This window comes from Pempheris klunzingeri, chromosome 6 (assembly GCF_042242105.1).
Source record: "Pempheris klunzingeri isolate RE-2024b chromosome 6, fPemKlu1.hap1, whole genome shotgun sequence".
In the NCBI taxonomy this organism is placed as follows: domain Eukaryota; kingdom Metazoa; phylum Chordata; class Actinopteri; order Acropomatiformes; family Pempheridae; genus Pempheris; species Pempheris klunzingeri.
This window is the reverse complement of record NC_092017.1, coordinates 2277350-2295003: the sequence shown is the minus strand read 5'-3', so window position 1 is coordinate 2295003 and position 17654 is coordinate 2277350. Positions and strand designations below refer to the sequence as shown.

General features: G+C 39.7%; 1 protein-coding gene across 1 annotated transcript; it reads left to right on the top strand.

Moving 5' to 3' along the window:
• The first annotated feature begins 15677 nt into the window (after window positions 1–15677).
• LOC139203034 (reactive oxygen species modulator 1-like) lies at window positions 15678–15967 on the top strand. The gene has a single exon (XM_070832663.1). The coding sequence runs from the start codon at window positions 15728–15730 to the stop codon at window positions 15965–15967; it is 240 nt and encodes a 79-aa protein (XP_070688764.1). The 5' UTR covers window positions 15678–15727.
• Window positions 15968–17654: the final 1687 nt, after the last annotated feature.

Genomic DNA, 17654 nt, shown 5'->3' with positions numbered 1-17654 from the left:
AAAAGTAATTATAATTAACTTTGTAACACTTTCATCTTCATGACTCTGCATGGCATACTTTACCTAATGATTTATCTTTGATGACCTTGAATGGGTGATGCTTTTGTTGCTTTTCTTGAGGCAATGAGTCAGACTTCTGGTGGTTTCTTTTTTAGTGCTTTGTTTTGGTAGAAATGACAAATGATTAGTTGTGCTATTATGTAGAGGCACTAAAATAACGGTCAGCCATCTTTTGAAATTACGAGCTAGTTTGCGTTATAAACTGGGCAAGTACTGCTTCAGAACCCCACCATGAGCCCTAGAAGCTTCAGGGTTACTGTGTCAACTGTTTGTTAATAGAAAATATTGTATGTAACATAGAGAAATGTTTTGAAGCTCCAGGTATTTATACTAAGTGTTTGCCCACCAACTTTGACCTCATCTCCTTTTGACTCTCCTCATGTGTGTCCTCCTCACTCTTTCCCACTGTGCAGGGAATTATGTCAACATGTGTTAACAGGTGTATATCTTGCTGCTACTGCCTGTAAGGAAGACATAGTGACTACATACTGTACCGTTTGTTCAGCTTTACCTTCTTGTACTCTCTGTTTCTCTCTTACAGTAGAAAAGGATTGGTTTTTTTTTTACAGTTACATTGCCTTAAAGGTTTCATATCTAACTGTTAATGTGTCTAGTGGAGCTTAATCCTCAAATGCAAAGATAGGGTTAAGAGGGCATTGAATGATCTTGGGGTATTGTTACTTTCACAATTATTTGGGCATTTGGGTAAGAATTAAAGACCTGATATTAAATAACATGCCAACTAAATACTCTAGACTTGGCCAACCACTGTTGGACCTGTTCCTACCAACTGTAGGTTATACAAAATATAACGCTTTTCAGCCAAATCAGCCAAATCCTAAAATCCAAATCCAGCCAAAAATACTTTATAAATGTATGCTTTAGAATGTAGCAATAGGTAGGCATATCCATTCTTCAATTTGTAAGAAATCTTCACATTCTATTAGTGCAGAATTAAACACATTAGACTTATCTTAAAAGAGATAAAGTAAATTCATTTCATCAACATGGTTGAGAGATCAGTTGCTTAGCAGCTGCCAGTCATAAGTCCAGTTCTGGCACAGTTCTGGCTCTGGAGGTCCAATTGACTTTTCCCCAAGATAGTCCAGTCCTGCATATAGCACATCTATAGTACATCTGCTGTGAAACTGTGAATTATTTTCTAGATTTTACCAGGAGCCAGTGAAGAGAAGCTTCTCTTCACAATGTGCAATACTTTGTAATATCTTCCCCTTCATTCTTTTTATATTCCCCCTATGTGCACTATATATTATATTATCATACACTGTAGCTGTACATATTTTTAATATCTCCTTGTGTCTGCTGTGACATTGTGCATTTTCCTATTGTGGAACTAATGAAGGAATATCTTATCTTATTTCTTATCTTATTCATATATTCATTATTGTCATGTTACCACACTGATCATTATTAGTCATATTCCTATTATCACTAATTGTCGGTGGTTTGATCCCCAGCTCCTATGAGTCAGTAGACAAAGTGTCCTTGGGCAAATCACTGAACCCAGACGTGCTACTTGCTGTGTGAATGTGTGTGAAAGAACAGTCTCCTCCAACTTAGATTCCTCCTGAATGAATGACGTGTGAATGGGTGAATGAGGATGTGATGTAAAAGCGCTTTGAGTAGTTGAAATGATTAGAAAGGTGCTGTACAAATACAGACCATTTACCATTTTAATATAGTTACTATTTTAATGGTTGTTTGCTGTGCATCTCCCCTCAATGCACCCCCCCAATGCAACATCAGTCATATATACCCTGCAAATATCAAAATGTGTGCGTGTTTAATCATGTTCTCAAGTCTGCTTAAAAAGGAGTCTGCTATTGTTTAAGGCCATTGCTTTACTGAGGTTCAGAATCAAAAAATATTTTAGTATTTTACTACAGTAATACAAATCATACAGTAGGTTTGACATGCATCAGTTGCACTGCACTAAAAGTGGTATTTCTGTGAGAATGTGTGTTTGTATGTAGTATGAGTCATGCCTCACACTAGACAGTGGTTGGTAGTTGGCAATAATGCCATACACAGACATATACACAGAGGGAACTCTAGGCCAGACATACACATATCCTGTAATGGGAGTGTAAGCCATTCTGCACCACAAAGAGTGGGTAGTGTTTAGACCACTGGCACCCACGTACATTCCTCAACACTGATGCAGAAAAACACACGTCTGGATTAGACTTACGCTACACTTGCTTCTATAATTCCACGGCCATTAACGTACTGAATCACTGACATCACTCAACGTAGTATGATCATTGAAACTCATTCTGCAACCTTAAAAGAGTAGCTGAGATGATGAAAGTAATGTGAATATCATGTTTAGACACTCTTCCACAGCACAATTAAAAGAGACCCAACACCTTTTTTTTTCAAAATAAAGGTAGAAGACAGAATTGCACCAGATGTCAAATGACATTGCATTACGGCTATAAAGGTGCAAATAAAAAGGGTCAAGTGAACTCAACTCTGAACACGAACTGAACTCAAGTTGTTGCCATGTTGCTCATTATTAGTCATATTCCTTTTATCAGTAATATTGTTACTATGTTAATATGAACATTCAATCTCAATTTTAAAAATGATTTATGGATAATTCTTAGAAGAGTCTTATTTCTGGAAGCTATATTCTTTACATGAACAAATACATAACTAAACAGCCCAAATACCTTTAAGAAAGTGATCACTTCCTCTCCTTTTTAGTATACATGGATTCAATATTTAGGATGACAGAGTGCATTAAAACTGATATATCATATATGTACAGTACCAGTCAAAGGTTTGGACACACCTCCTCACTCAATGTTTCTTCTTTGTTTATTATTTTCTATACTGTAGATTAATACTGAAGACATCAAAACTATGAAGGAAAACATGGAATTATGGAGAGAACAAGAAGGAGTAAACAAACCAACATGTGCTTCTGTCCCTGTTTTAAAGCTACCAAATCTTGTGTTGTCTCTTCAGTCATTATTTTAATTCTGGTAAAAGAGAATCATGAGGAGATATGGACCTGACCAAAGCCAGCTAAGGCAGAGCTGCTTTTTTCCAAACAACATGCAAGTTTCAGTCATAAATTCTTTTGGTCCCAAAAAAGACAAACCCAGTGAGGTTCCTCTGTAACTGAGTAAAGTGTAGGAGATTAGCCAGGACTAATATAAAGCTATTAAAAGATTACGGTTGCATTCTCCATTGAGAGTGTGCCTCTTCATCACTAACTAAAGTACTACAATAGTGATTTATCTGTTCTGTTCAGCTACATTCTGCTCGTGGAATATGAAATATTCATAAATATGAATACGCTTATACTGGTCACTTCCTTGACAGTTCATGACAAACCAATGGCCACTGGACTAGCCAAATGTCACCATCTTATTGTGTGCATTCCAATGAGGCCTTGCCCCTGTTTGTGTTTGCGCTCTGCTTGCTCCTGCTTCCACACACATTCTGTACACACGTGAGCAGCTTTCTTTGCGAAAGCTCTAAACCACACTACTCACCCTGGGCGTCTGCAGTGGGTCCATTCAGAATGAAGGGGTAATGATGAGATAGTGGGGGCACTGAGAGGAGGGTTGGCGCTGGGATCAAAGAGCCAATGTCTCCTGTTCAGTCACAGTGGAAAACACACACACTGCCAATGTTTTGTAGGTTATAATACTGCTGTGGAGGCTCCGGCCTTCCAACACAGCTACCAGTAGCTGCACACACCTGTTACAACTGCACAGGAATGTGTTTGTTTTCACTGCTCTTCAGGCAACTGCCCACTGAATATACAAGCAGTGCTTGAAAGATAGTGGCTGCTGGTATAGAATGAGAACATTCTGTAAAGTTGCTTTGATATTAAAACCCACAAACGTTATGTGATCAGTTAGTTGTTTTTTTGGGGTGAATTTGAATCCAGGAACGGTGATTGACTGGCGATCAGTCCAAGGTGTACCCCCCCCTCTCACTCACAACTGTGAGTATAGTGAGATGTACAAACTGTAATGTATGCAGGTTGTGCAGTAATGTAGAAGATGTATTAATGTGTTATGTATCCATGTTCACAGGTGTTTATATGGCATGAAAATAGCACAGATGCAGAGGTTTGAGTACACTAGTACATAGGAGAGGCCCCATGTGAGAACATTATCATTTTACTGTTAGCTTACAATTGGACTAGTTGTTTGCTTTTATCAAATTCAAAGACAAAATCAGGCATTTTTTCACTTTCTAAGGAATAACCTATGTAACAGATGTAGTTTCAGCACTGTATTTAAATGTTCCTATTCCTAATGTACCTAAGAACCAATCTCTCGTTGTCTCTGTAATCAATATGGATTCAGGAAAAAAATCATTTTATAATTTTATTAAGAAAGCCTATAGATTTCTGACCAGTGGGAGACTCAGGTCTTAAGGTCTATTATGACAAATGCATGACTTGCGGTGTGTGTGTGTCTGTCTGTGTGTGTGTGTGTGTGTATGTGTGTGTGTGTGTTCCCACAGCTGGTGAACATTCCCAGACAGCAGGTGGAGAAGCAAGAGAGGGGCTGCAGAAAACAAATTCCAGCCACCAGGTTTGTCTAATAAAGTCACTGCTGCTTTGAGGTTAAGACCCCAACCAGTCTGATCCATCCCCATCTCAACACACATACACACACACACACACACACACACACACACACACACACACACACACACACACACACACACTGGGAGACTCTGGTCTCTAGGACGTCTGTAGGAAAATTTAAGGCAAAGTTGCTCCTCAACTCTGGAGCAGCAGATCAGACAAACTAACACACTTATCTTCATTCACTTTTAAAAACTTGCTGTTTTACTTGTTTTATTGCTGTTGCTATTCTTATTCTTATTCTTATTATTTTTATTCTTCTTATTCTTATTATCTGTCCTTATAGTGCTATGGCAATAAGTGCTTGCTTTTGGTGCATTCTCTTTTCTATCTCCTGTACTCTTGTACCGATAAAGTAACCATCCTCCCCTCTCTCACTCCATCCTTCCTCCCTCGCTTTGCCACTGCGAATACCACGTCACTACAGTCAGAGAGTTGAAACCGGACTCTCTTTCTAGTCTTTGAAGTCTGCTGCCACAATATTATTCCTCTAATGCGTACTAATAAGTCCATTAAAGTCAATATTCTCCATGTTGCCTCTGCCGTATGGAAACAGAACCCTTGACCACTCCATCAGCTGGCGACATCTGGCTGGGTCCCCAGAAACAGCAGGAAGCTTAACATGGTTTTCATGTTTCCATCCAACTTATATGAGCATGGAATGATAGAGGCCTGTGAGACACTTAGTTTACTCTACTCTGTTCTATTCAGTTCTGGTCATTTGTGACTGGCTGTGCTGTTCAGGTGAGCTGCATGTTTAGGATTACTGAGTGCGTCCACATGGTCGCATTCCATGAGTGGAAGATTCCCACGAGCTGTAGCATATTTCTGTCAGAGAGCACTCTCGTGGACTCCAGCAGCTCACATGGACAGGACAAAGCCAGTTACAAATCATATGTCTGCATAGCAAGCGTACCTGTGGCATAGTCAGTAATGCTGTCATGGCGTGTCTGTTTCTGAGATCATTACATGTGGTAAATATCACCAGCTTAAAGTGTGCATTCCAAAGAGGCCACAGCTCCATGTAAACAAAGGATGTGCTCTTTGAACAGTGTTACTACACATTTGATGTGGATATCACATCAGCGTTGATGGCAAATGTTGTCAATTGAAGCAATAAATACAGAAGTGAATAAATCAATAAATAGTGTGTGCTATATTGAAAGAGAAAGCCGAGTTCAGTGCCTAGATGTACCAGGAAATATTGTGTGTGAGCGGCTGACGGCCAAACCATAAGATAAGATATTCCTTTATTAGTCCCACGACAGGGGAATTTACAACGTTACAGCAGAGAAAAAAAATATATATGTACAGTTTAGACAAAGAAGTATAAAATAGAAACTGTATACGTAGGGGGGATATAGAATAAAAGAAGGGGGGTATTAAAAAGTATTGGACATTGTGAGTGAGGTAAAAGATGAATAAATATATTACACACTGGTGAACATTCTAGTGCTGGGATTGTCAGTGTCAGTGGTTCTGTCTCTTGGCTGATAGCATAACATCCCATGCACTCATTTTTTGCTTTTAGAAATGTTGCTAGTTGCTAGTAGTAGTGCTATATAAGCCTTGGTTTTGAGCATCATCCAGAGCATGTTCCATTGGTCAGCTGAGCCGTTAATGTGAGAGAGTAATGCGAGTCCTTCGTGGTCATTAGCTCCAGCACTCCATGCTACAACTCTACGATGCTGAATAATAACTGTGACCACACCAACACTTTTGCATGTAGTTAGTTGGTGTTGGTCTTTGTTTTCGTGGTTGGACTTAGTTGTAGGTTTATTGTTGATCCCATTCTCCAGTTCACATTCACAACAGACATTTCTTATTATGTTTTTCTATGCTGTGTTGTTTTTGGATCGTAATAGGTGTGTAGTATTAAGGCTACACTTCATATGCAGAGAGTAGCTTGTAAAGGAAAGAGAAGTTTAGATGTTAAATATAAGATTCAATCAAACCTACAGAGGACATAACAATGTACATTTTGTGATATTTAAGCATGCAGACACCTTTCATGAACATATCATGCCTATCATGGTGTGCAGATACACTGGGCCAGATACTGCTTGGCTATCTTGATTCTTCATGTACCCATTCACAAGCAGAGATCTCGAATCAGGCTAATAGAGACGATGTTTGTGGGCCTCCAAAGGGGTTTGGTTTAACAAAAACACAGTTCAAAATTCTTTGGATGAGTGAACAAAAGTTTTTCCAATGTGTTTTCTGCATCCTGGCTGTGTACACATCTCTGTGGTTTGTAGTTATGTTTAGAGGTCGTGGCCATGGGTGAGGTGCACCACAGAGTGTGTCACTGCACCAACAAACGAAAACAAAACTTGTTAACTGACTATGCGTTCATTCTTAAGCAAATATTGTGTTGACTGACCCTAATTAGGCCTAATGAATGGTGACATGCTAATGAGTTGAGTGTACTTGTTGAATGATAACTAGCTCCATGATAGCACTTAGTGTAGGTCTATCCTATTGTGTCCAGAGGCATTTTGGTCTGTGACTGTTGATAATGCCCCTTGGAAACTCAAAAAATGACCAGAGAGCTTCCAGACTAATTTGTAAATTGGTCTGGCAATGTCAGGCTATATGTCAGGCTGCCAACGGCAGGAAAACATGACCATATGAAAGATGTCACAATATGAAAAAAGAGTGTTGTCAGAAATCTCCACAACCTAAAACTGTGATTGACAAGCTTGAGTTTTTAGTGCACCATTTGAGTGCTACTGCAAAAATAATCATAAGTATTATAAGTCACAGCATTAGAGTGGTCAGTCAGGACAGACCTAATGAGCCTGATGAAACAAGACTGGATTGGCTCCAGTCAATGAAGATTTAAATAAGCAGACCCATTATGAGATATAGGAGATACCAGATTAAACATTGCTGTGTTGTGGTTTAAAGCACATTATATATATATATATATATATATATGTATATATATGTAGGGTAATAACAAATAGCTCCTCACAGTGGAAACTTGTTTATTTAGAATGTTTCCTTTTATCGTATCTTTGTTCACATGAGTATAATTTGGCATGAATTACATCTGAATTACAGCTAAAAAGAGACCAAAAGAGAATAATCAGAGCTTTTGTCACAAATATGGGTTCTGATGCGATTGGCTAATGATGCTGTATTAAAGTTATTACTAGATTAATAAAAACATCCCATCCAAAACAAATTAAGACGAAGTATAATGTAAATGAATTTTGACTATGTTGCATTTCTCTGATTTTCTGAATAAATCTAAGGAGAGAAACAGCTGTGTAGTAGCAGAATGATGCTTTATGTAACGCCTCATTTTAAGCTTGGTTTGTAGCTGCAGTGTTTCACATTATAAATCGTCACTGAGTGGTCAAGTTCATATCTAAATAAATGTTGAGGGTTGCCACAACTTTGGTCTTTTGGATCCCGTGAGAGGACAGACAGGGATCAGCTGTCTAGACTGCAGCCAGTGCATTCCTGCGAGACACTTTCACTGCACACATGTGAACTCACACACACACACACACACACACACACGCACACACACACGCACACACACACACACACACACACACACACACACACACTATTAGGCAACAGAGAGAGTAATGCATGTCTGACATTACTGATCAAGATCTAGCAAATACACCGTCTGTCCATAATTCATGTTTTATAGTTCTTTAAGACAGGAGGAACAAAGTCACTGTACTTCAGGACTCAGATGAATGTTTCCAGTCCTAAGCAAAGTCATAATTGAATAGCCCCCGCCACCAGTGTTTGAATGTTGTGTGAATGTGAATGAAGTGGCTGAAAAGACCAGAAAGGCGCTGTACACGTATTGTCCATTTACTGTATCCTCAGAAATGTTTGCAGAAAAGAGACATCTTATCTTAACATACCATTTGCAACCTGTGTTGGTGGTTTTTAGAACTGGCATTGTACTGCAAATCAGTGAAATAGAAAACAGGAATAAAAAAACCCAAAAGAAAACAAAGGAACTTTGTGACAATTATGTTCGTGTCCCAAAACTAGAAAAATAAAATAATGTGGACAGTTTTTTCTTTAATATAAACCAAGATGTAGGACAAAACCTATAGTGATATTCCAAAGTCCTGCAGGCTCTGTGATCACACATCTGGTTTGCAGTCCCATTGTTTTAGAGCAATGTCATGGAGGTTCATCTAGTTGGCCAAAGAGTGCTGACCAATAACAGCAGAGACACATCAATTACCAGCATGAATCAAGATTTAGCCCCGGTCTAAACTTTCCTCCCTAACTTTGTCCTCACTACATCGGTCTTTTTTCCTTTTGGAGATAAAGATCAGGAAGAATCATTCAGAGAAGGAAAAATATCTCAATGAATGATGATAAATAAAAAGGAACATCAACATGAGCGGCTGCGGCTCAGAGGTAGAGTGGGTCATCCATCAATTAGGTCAGCGGTTCGAATGGGATTTGTTGAAAATGAACTGTGATTGTACTGTATGCTATGACGATCAATCAATCAATCAGCAGATCAGCGGTTCGATCCCAGGATCCTCCAAGTCCACATGTCGAACTGTTCTTGGTGTCCTTGAACGCCAACTTGCTCCTGAAGCAGCTTCAGTGTGTGAAAGAACAGTCTCCTCCAGCTTAGTTTCCTCCTGAGCGAATGATGTGTGAATGAGGATGTGATGGAAAAGAGCTTTGAGTGGTCGAAGTGACTAGAAAGGTGCTTTACCATTTATCATTTAAGTATAAAGTGACAACAAATTAACAACAAATCCTTATTTGATTCATGAAATTTGCTAACTAACACCTAAATGACTATTAGAAAGAGTGATGATCCTATCCGTGACGACCGGCCACGTTAATAGACCATACAATAGAATATGAAACACACTCCTGTAAAGTGATAAACTGCCAGATGATTGGGTTCGTCATTATTACGTATCATAAAACTGGGAGTACTTAAAAAGAGATTACTGCATAAGAATGATACAAACCACATTTGGTTACATTTATCCATTTATGCAATTACTGATGCAAGACATGACGTCCTCTTTATTGCGTCTTTTAGTTTTGGACCGAGGAGTTGAATTTCTTTTATTTTATTTCATCTCGTTTATTTTATTTTATTTCATCTATTTTGGAATGAATCGAACTTAAAAGCACTGAGAGCATAACAATCAGGATAGTTGCTATTTGACTTTAACTCCTGACTCCCTGTCCTGTGCCCAGCTGAATCAAATATCTTAAAGGTGACTCCACCGATAAACAGAGATGATTTTACCAGGCACACAGTCTAACATATCCGTAACAAAACCAAATGCCAACTGCCCCATTCTGAAGTGTGTAGCTGTCCTGTCACACCAGAAAATGACTGACTAGGTGATACCTTAAGCGTGCACATGTACAATCCTGGCAGGCCTGCTACAATAACCAACTGCCGCTTATAAAGAAAACAAAAAGAAGTGATATTTGTGTGTCAAACCTTACTGGAACTGATCTCTATGAGCAAGGTCAGCATAGATTTACTTTGCTTTTACAGTTAGAAAAACTAGTGCTGGGCCCTTAATTTATAGTTTCTCTGATGACCAACAGATGTTGGCCTCTAGACCCACCAGGCATCCAAGCACTCCATACATTATTGTGTGATTTGGTCACATAAAACTCTCTACATAAATCAAAGTGGGGAATAAAAACATCATTTACTAGTGTCACGGTCACATGAATGTAATTTTCCCATTAATGGGACATGATGGAGACATCAGGAATCAAACCTTATCTAACATAATCCTGACGAAGACAGGTGAGGATCTGTCTGAGGATCAGGAGGAAACACTCAACTTGCCCTAAAGTTGATCCAAATAGGAGTAAATAGTTCCATTAATTATGTTGAAGTAAAACTGAACATTTTGATCTCATATACAGTCAGGTCTGTAAATATTTGGACATTGACACAATTTTCAGCATTTCGGCTCTGTACACCACCACAATGGATTTGAAATGAAACAATCAAGATGTGCTTTAAGTGCACACTTTCAGCTTTAATTTGAGGGTATTTACATCCCATGATGCACTGGGCTCCTCTCTCCTCCTCTTCCTCTCCATCCTGATGCTTCATGTCTCTTTAATCTCTGTTACTAACTTGCTATCTTCCCCGGAGCCTTTCTGTGCTTTTCTCATCCCTCAGGTTCCTGTGGATCCTGGTCCTGGTTCTCCTGCTGTGGTTCTCTGGTTCCTGTGGATCCTGGTCCTGGTTCTCCTGCTGTGGTTCTCTGGTTCCTGTGGATCCTGGTCCTGGTTCTCCTGCTGTAGTTCTCTGGTTCCTGTGGATCCTGGTCCTGGTCCTGCTGTAGTTCTCAGGTTCCTGTGGATCCTGGTCCTGGTTCTCCTGCTGTAGTTCTCTGGTTCCTGTGGATCCTGGTCCTGGTTCTCCTGCTGTGGTTTTCTGGCTTCATGAATCACTGCTGCGGATCATCGGCCACTCGTCAAGTTTTTCAATATTACCATACTGCTAATTTTTTAGTCACACTCCTATTGTCAGTGCTATAGTCACTGCTAGTATGTTGGTTGCTGTTTGTGTTGTCTCTCTCTCTCTCTCTCTCTCTCTCTCTCTCTCTTTGTCCAACCTCCACCCAACGTGGACCCTGACAGAAGCCGCCCACATTGAGCCTGGTTCTGTTCCAGGTTTCTTCCTGTTAAAGGGGAGTTCTTCCTCCACTGTGACCTAATATAATATCTGATGTTGCTCATGTGGGGATTCTTGAATCCTTAATGTTGAATTCCTGAATCGTTGGGTCTCTCTCTAATTAAAGAGTTTGGTCTAGACCTGCTCTTTATGGAAAGAGTCTGGAGATAACGCTGTTATGATTTGGCGCTCTATAAATAAAGATTGATTGACTGATTGATCCAAATCAGGTGAACAGTGTAAGAATTACAACACATTTAATATGTACCCTCCACCTTTTTAAGGGACCAAAAGTAATTGGACAAACCAACATAATCATAAATCAAATTGTCACTTTTAATATTTGGTTGCAAATCCTTTGCAGTCAATGACAGCCTGAAGTCTCGAACCCATAGACCTCACCAGGCGCTGGGGTTCGTCCCTGGTGATGCTCTGCCAGGCCTCTACTGCAGCTGTCTTCAGTTCCTGCTTGTTCTTGGGGCCTTTTCCCTTCAGTTTTGTCTTCAGCAAGTGAAATGCATGCTCAATTGTTTTTCATTCTGGAGTCATCCTGCATCAGTTCCAGGAGGCTTGTCTCCACTTTATAGAATTTTGATGGAATCCTTTCAAATCTTGGCTATTTCGCTATGCAAATGATGTGAAATTCAAGAAAACAGAGACTGACCGGATCTGAAACTCCTGCTCTTTATGTAAAGCGTCTTGAGATAACGCTGTTGTGAATTGGCACTATATAAATAAAGATTGATTGATTGATTGATTGAAGTCTGTATGTTTGTATTACAATACATATAATATGGTAAATGATCTGTATTTGCATACTCAAAGCCTCATTCACCCATTCACACAACAGTCATACAGGACAAATCTAAGTTGGAGGAGACTGTTCTTTCACACACTGAAGCTGCTTCAGGAGCAAGTTGGCGCTCAGTGTCTTGTCCAAGGACACTTGCACATGTTGACTTGGAGGAGCCGAGGATCGAACGGTCGATCCGCTGCTATTTTTCAACAAATCCCATTCTAAGAACTCATTATTGTATGACATCTATAGTCTTTCTATGGTAGAGTTTTGCATATGCCTGACACTGTGATCCACAACGGTCCATACATGTGTCTGAAAAAAACTACTACAGAAGACCTGAATCAGACCAGATGGGGGTGGCCGGCTGTGGATAGGTGGAATAGCGGCTCTTCCACTAATCAGAAGATCAGCAGTTTGATGCCTGGCTCCTCCGATCGTGTCAAAGAATCCTTGGGCAAGATACTGAGCCCTGGTTAGCAGCTTGCATGACAGCCCCCATCATCAGTTTTTGACTGGTGTGGAAATGGGTGGAAGTGAATGCACACACAGATATAAAGAGAAGAGCATGTTAGCAGTAATGCATCCTCGCCTCTGAATGCTTTTTATTTGCTCACAGTGACCCTATGGCCACTGTTATGTTTAGCTGTACATACCTTGCACATAAAAAACAAAGAAAAAAATAGTGTACTTACTGAATTGCCTTATTCAGGTTCCAGTGGCTCATTGAAGTTATGTCACAGTGAACTCAGAAGCAGTTGACTATGATTATCACCTTTTATTCTATTTTATTTGAAATACTTTTATGCAGTTGACTGCAGAGAACTAGGATGTTCTTCCATTTCTCAAAAGAAATGACAACTAATTGTGTTTCCTGCTTTATTGCCTCTTGCTTTTTCCAATGTTGCTGCTGCATGTTAGAAGAAATTTACATAAAGTTGAATAATCTTTAACTTTATCAGGCATAATGCAGATGTAAATCTTTAAAAAAGCTCATAAATATCCTTCAACCTTTTTCTCTATTTACTTGTATGTATTAATGAAAGACAAAAATGAATTGTTCACCAGTAACATATCCATGTCTCTTCTTTTTGGGCTTACCCACAATGTTCTCCAAAGTGAATAAATTGAAATCTCCGCATTTTTAGTAGTTTCTGAAATTCTGTATTTACCAACTCTCCCTGATCACTTAAGTTAACCACTTAATCCACTTATGGTCATTGATATACTGTTTCTCTCTGTTTCTGGTGTGACAGACACATAAAATAGGGTTTTGATTCATTAGGAATTACTGTTACTTTGGTTATTAGCCCTGGATTAACTACATGTCAGTGACAGCAGCTGAATTGTGTTATACTCAACAAGATTCGTCATAGTAAGATGACTTTAAGCTAATACATGGTAATTCAAGCATTCAACACAACTTCACTATTGAAATGAAGCTGTTGTGCATTGTGGGAACACAGCTTGCATCTTTTAAGTCATACAGGATATTGCATTACATACATTAAACACAGCAATGGTAGAAGATGGCAAAACTTGCAATTTACCTCAAACTCAAATTAAAGGCACACACTACACACACAGTACCCACGACTAGTGTTGTACGTGAACTGGTAAAGTGACAAAGTGACGGAGTCAAACTCCTTGTATGTATACTCATACTTGGCCAATACAGCTGATTGTGATTGTGATTGTGATTCTGCTTCGGCTTCCTGAAAGCCCGTTGAAAATTATTAGTCCTAAGAAAACTGTTGACAGCTCTTTGTGCCAGCTAGTAGCTGTAGTCAGTTTGAGTGGGGGTTTGGTAAGGAAAATGATTTCAGAATTTTGTTTCCGAAAAACATCTTTGGTGGTGTATCTTGGATTTGCTGCTGAAAACTAAAGTGTTCTTTTCTGTCAAAATGTTTCTTTTTCTTCCCAAATAATATGACAACAAGTGGAGCCCCGATTCAATAAGAACTTGTATCACAATCAATAAGATCTAAACATGCACCCATGACACAGACATGTGAACAGGACCACTAGTAGAAAAATAAATACAACATATGTAAACATCCGACCTTGTCTGGGCCAGAGAGGTCTCATGCAGCCCACACTCAGCGACTAACGTGAATCTGAGCTCCTCAGCATCTGGAGTTACTGCTAATGAGAAATTTGTTGTTACCTTCCTGCAGTGCTCCCAGGGGCTCAAGCCTCCAGGAATGATACATCCCTGCCAGAAAGAAATGGTATTCTTTAACAGAACAGGGCTGGACGTAAGCCCTGAGAGCCACAGAGCAACAATAAATATCATGGCTGTTGAATCTCCACTGAGGCCAAACACTGGTAATTATATGAAACGAACTGAGCACCCATAGTGTGTGTGTGTGTGTGTGTGTGTGTGTGTGTGTGTGTGTGTGTGTGTGTGTGTATGCGTGCCTAAGCATATGAGAGAGTGAGAGAGAGGGAAAGGGAGAGAGAGAATGTGTGGTGCATGAGTGCAGCAATTGCTAAAACAGTCATGATCCAGTTCAAAAACATTAATAACCGTGTTGTGAAATTTCTCCCTTTAATGCATTCTTTCTGTCCCCCTCTGCTTCCAGTTTAACGTGAAGCTGTTGGTCTGTGAAAGCTTCAAAACTATTAAAACATCTGCCAAATGTAGATTGGTCCAACAACATCAGAAATAGGCCTTGACAAAGCGACGTTTGTGGACCTCACCATTGCTGCTTCGAAAGGTGGAAGTGACCACACCCATTGGCCACTCACTGTAGGGTAGAGATGGGATTTATGGATCTTTGAAGGGATCCGGAGCTCGAGGAGCCGTTCCTTTCAAAGAACTGTTCAAAAGAGCCGTTCAAACGACTGACTCGTTGTTATATTTATTTATTTATTAGAAGTCAACCAGGGGTAACTTGTTTTCATCAAGGAAACAATCACTGGTAGCAGTTGTAAAATAAGATTTGGTTCAGAATAATTCAAACTTATACATATTTATTCTGAAATATTGATATAATTTCATTTGGCTTGTGTTTTCAGTGTAATCATTCCATAAGATGGTGCGATACCAACATGCTTTGACAGTGAGATCACTATTTTGAATTTTCCCTTCACCTAAAAAACTTTGTGGCACAATAAAAACTACGCAGGCTACAGATAACTTCCATGCAATATATATATATATATACATATATTAAAAAATATAAATAAAACTAGAATAAAAATTAGGACATGATACAAATGTGAATGCATAATTGTACTAAACTACCTGGTGTGTGTTCACCTGAACTACTTTACAAACAGGAACTCAGCTCCTTGACTCGAATCCACATCAGAACAATGGAAACAATAACAAATGACTTTTCTTCAGTCGTCCTTCAGTCTCAGAGATGTCATTAGTCGTTCACATGAAGGCAGCATGGACAACTCAGACTCGTGGGGCACACCGGTGACACATGAAGGCAACGTGGGCAATTTGCATGCAGCCGGGCAAACTGTGACCACAATCCACAGGAGCCTGAGAGATAATAATCCTTCAGTAAGGAACCAGAAGAACAACCTTAAATTAAACACACACTTTAAGATGCCGATTGCTGTAGGTCCTTATGGCCAGACCCAGCCCAGCTGTTTTGACCGGGTCAAGATGGGCTTCATGATGGGGTTTGCAGTAGGAATGGCTGCTGGTGCCATGTTTGGCACTTTCTCCTGTCTCAGGATCGACATGCGTGGCAGGGAGCTGACGGGAGGAGTAGGGAAGACCACGATGCAGAGTGGGGGGACATTTGGCAGCTTCATGGCCATCCGTATGGGCATCCGCTGCTGAAGAGCATGAGGGACAAACTCCTCCACACAAATGTACAGCCATGGGACTCTTCCAATAACCACAAGCACAGCTCTCTGTCTGCTCGATGCTGTCACACTTTCAACCTGTGGCCTAACATCTGATGCTGCTCATGTGGGGATTCTTTTCATCTTTAATGTTGAATTCCTGAATCGTTGGGTCTCTCTCTAATTAAAGAGTTTGGTCTAGACCTGCTCTTTATGGAAAGAGTCTTGAGATAACGCTGTTATGAATTGTTGCTATATAAATAAAAGATTGATTGATAGTTTAGGAACCACCAGTAGGCCTGCATTCTGGGAGAGCAGTGCACTTGTGGGGTAGTACGGTACTATGAGTTCTTTAAGAAATAATGGAGCCTGACCATTGTAGACCATTGGAGCCTGCCTTGTAGGTGAGAGGAAGGATTGTAAATTCTACTGTGGATTTTATCAGGAGCCAGTGCAGAGAAGCTAGTAAATCTAATCGTATCGTTCTGCATTAAAAGGTGAGATGCACACCCCTAGCTGTTAGTTACGTTATTAAAGGAACAGTACAAGTATTTAATATCATTATCATTTGACATAATTTAATCATTTACAACATTAAATTAACCATTTTTGACTCCTGCAATTCGCCTCCAGTCTGCATGCCCAAGGATGAAATAGCCTTGGGCAAGATACTGAACCCCAAATTATGTGCTTATTAGCCTCTGACTGATAAGCAGGTTGGCAACTTACATAGTGGCCCCCGTCATCAGTGTGTGAATGTAGTGTTACAGTGCTTTGAATGGTTGACAACAGTCCATTTAATAAAATAGTCCATAAAATATTAAAAACATAAAAAAAGATAACACAGCATAAATTCCTAAACCAGATGCCTACTTTAATTTTTTATTTTTTTAATTGAGGAGGACCAAGGTGCCGGTGTCCCCTGTTTTCATTCAGGGGGTCAGTGTGGACATTGTTGAGTATTATAAATACTTGGGGGTACACATTGATAACAAACTGGACTGGGGGAGGAACATTGATGCCCTTTATAGGAAGGGCCAGAGCCGTCTCTATTTTCTGAGGCGGTTGAGGTCCTTCAACATCTGCAGGACTATGCTCAGGATGTTCTATGAGTCTGTGGTAGCCAGTGCTATCTTCTATGCTGTGGTATGCTGGGGCAGCAGGCTGAGGGTAGAGGATGTCAATAGACTGAACAGACTGATCCGCAGAGCCAGTGACGTTGTTGGAGTGAAGCTCGACTCTCTAACGGTGGTGTCAGAGAGGAGAATGCTTCACAAAGTGGGAGCTATTTTGGACAATGTGTCCAACCCACTCCATGAAGTGCTGGTTAGATATAGGAGTTCTTTCAGTGCCAGACTAATTGTATCACGATGCACTACAGAGCGCCACAGGAAATCATTCCTGCCTCTGGCCATTAATCTATACAACTCCTCAATCTGAGTGTACATGTTGTTGTATGTTATTACTATTATTATTATTATCATTATTATTATTATATGATTCAGCTCCTCACTCTGTGTGTACATGTTGTTGTATATATTATATTATTATTATTATTATTATCATCATTATTATAATTTATATAATACATCTCCTCATTCTGAGTGTGCATGTTGTTATATATTATTGTTGGTAGTAGTAGTAGTAGTAGTAGTAGTAGTAGTATTATATAACACATCTCC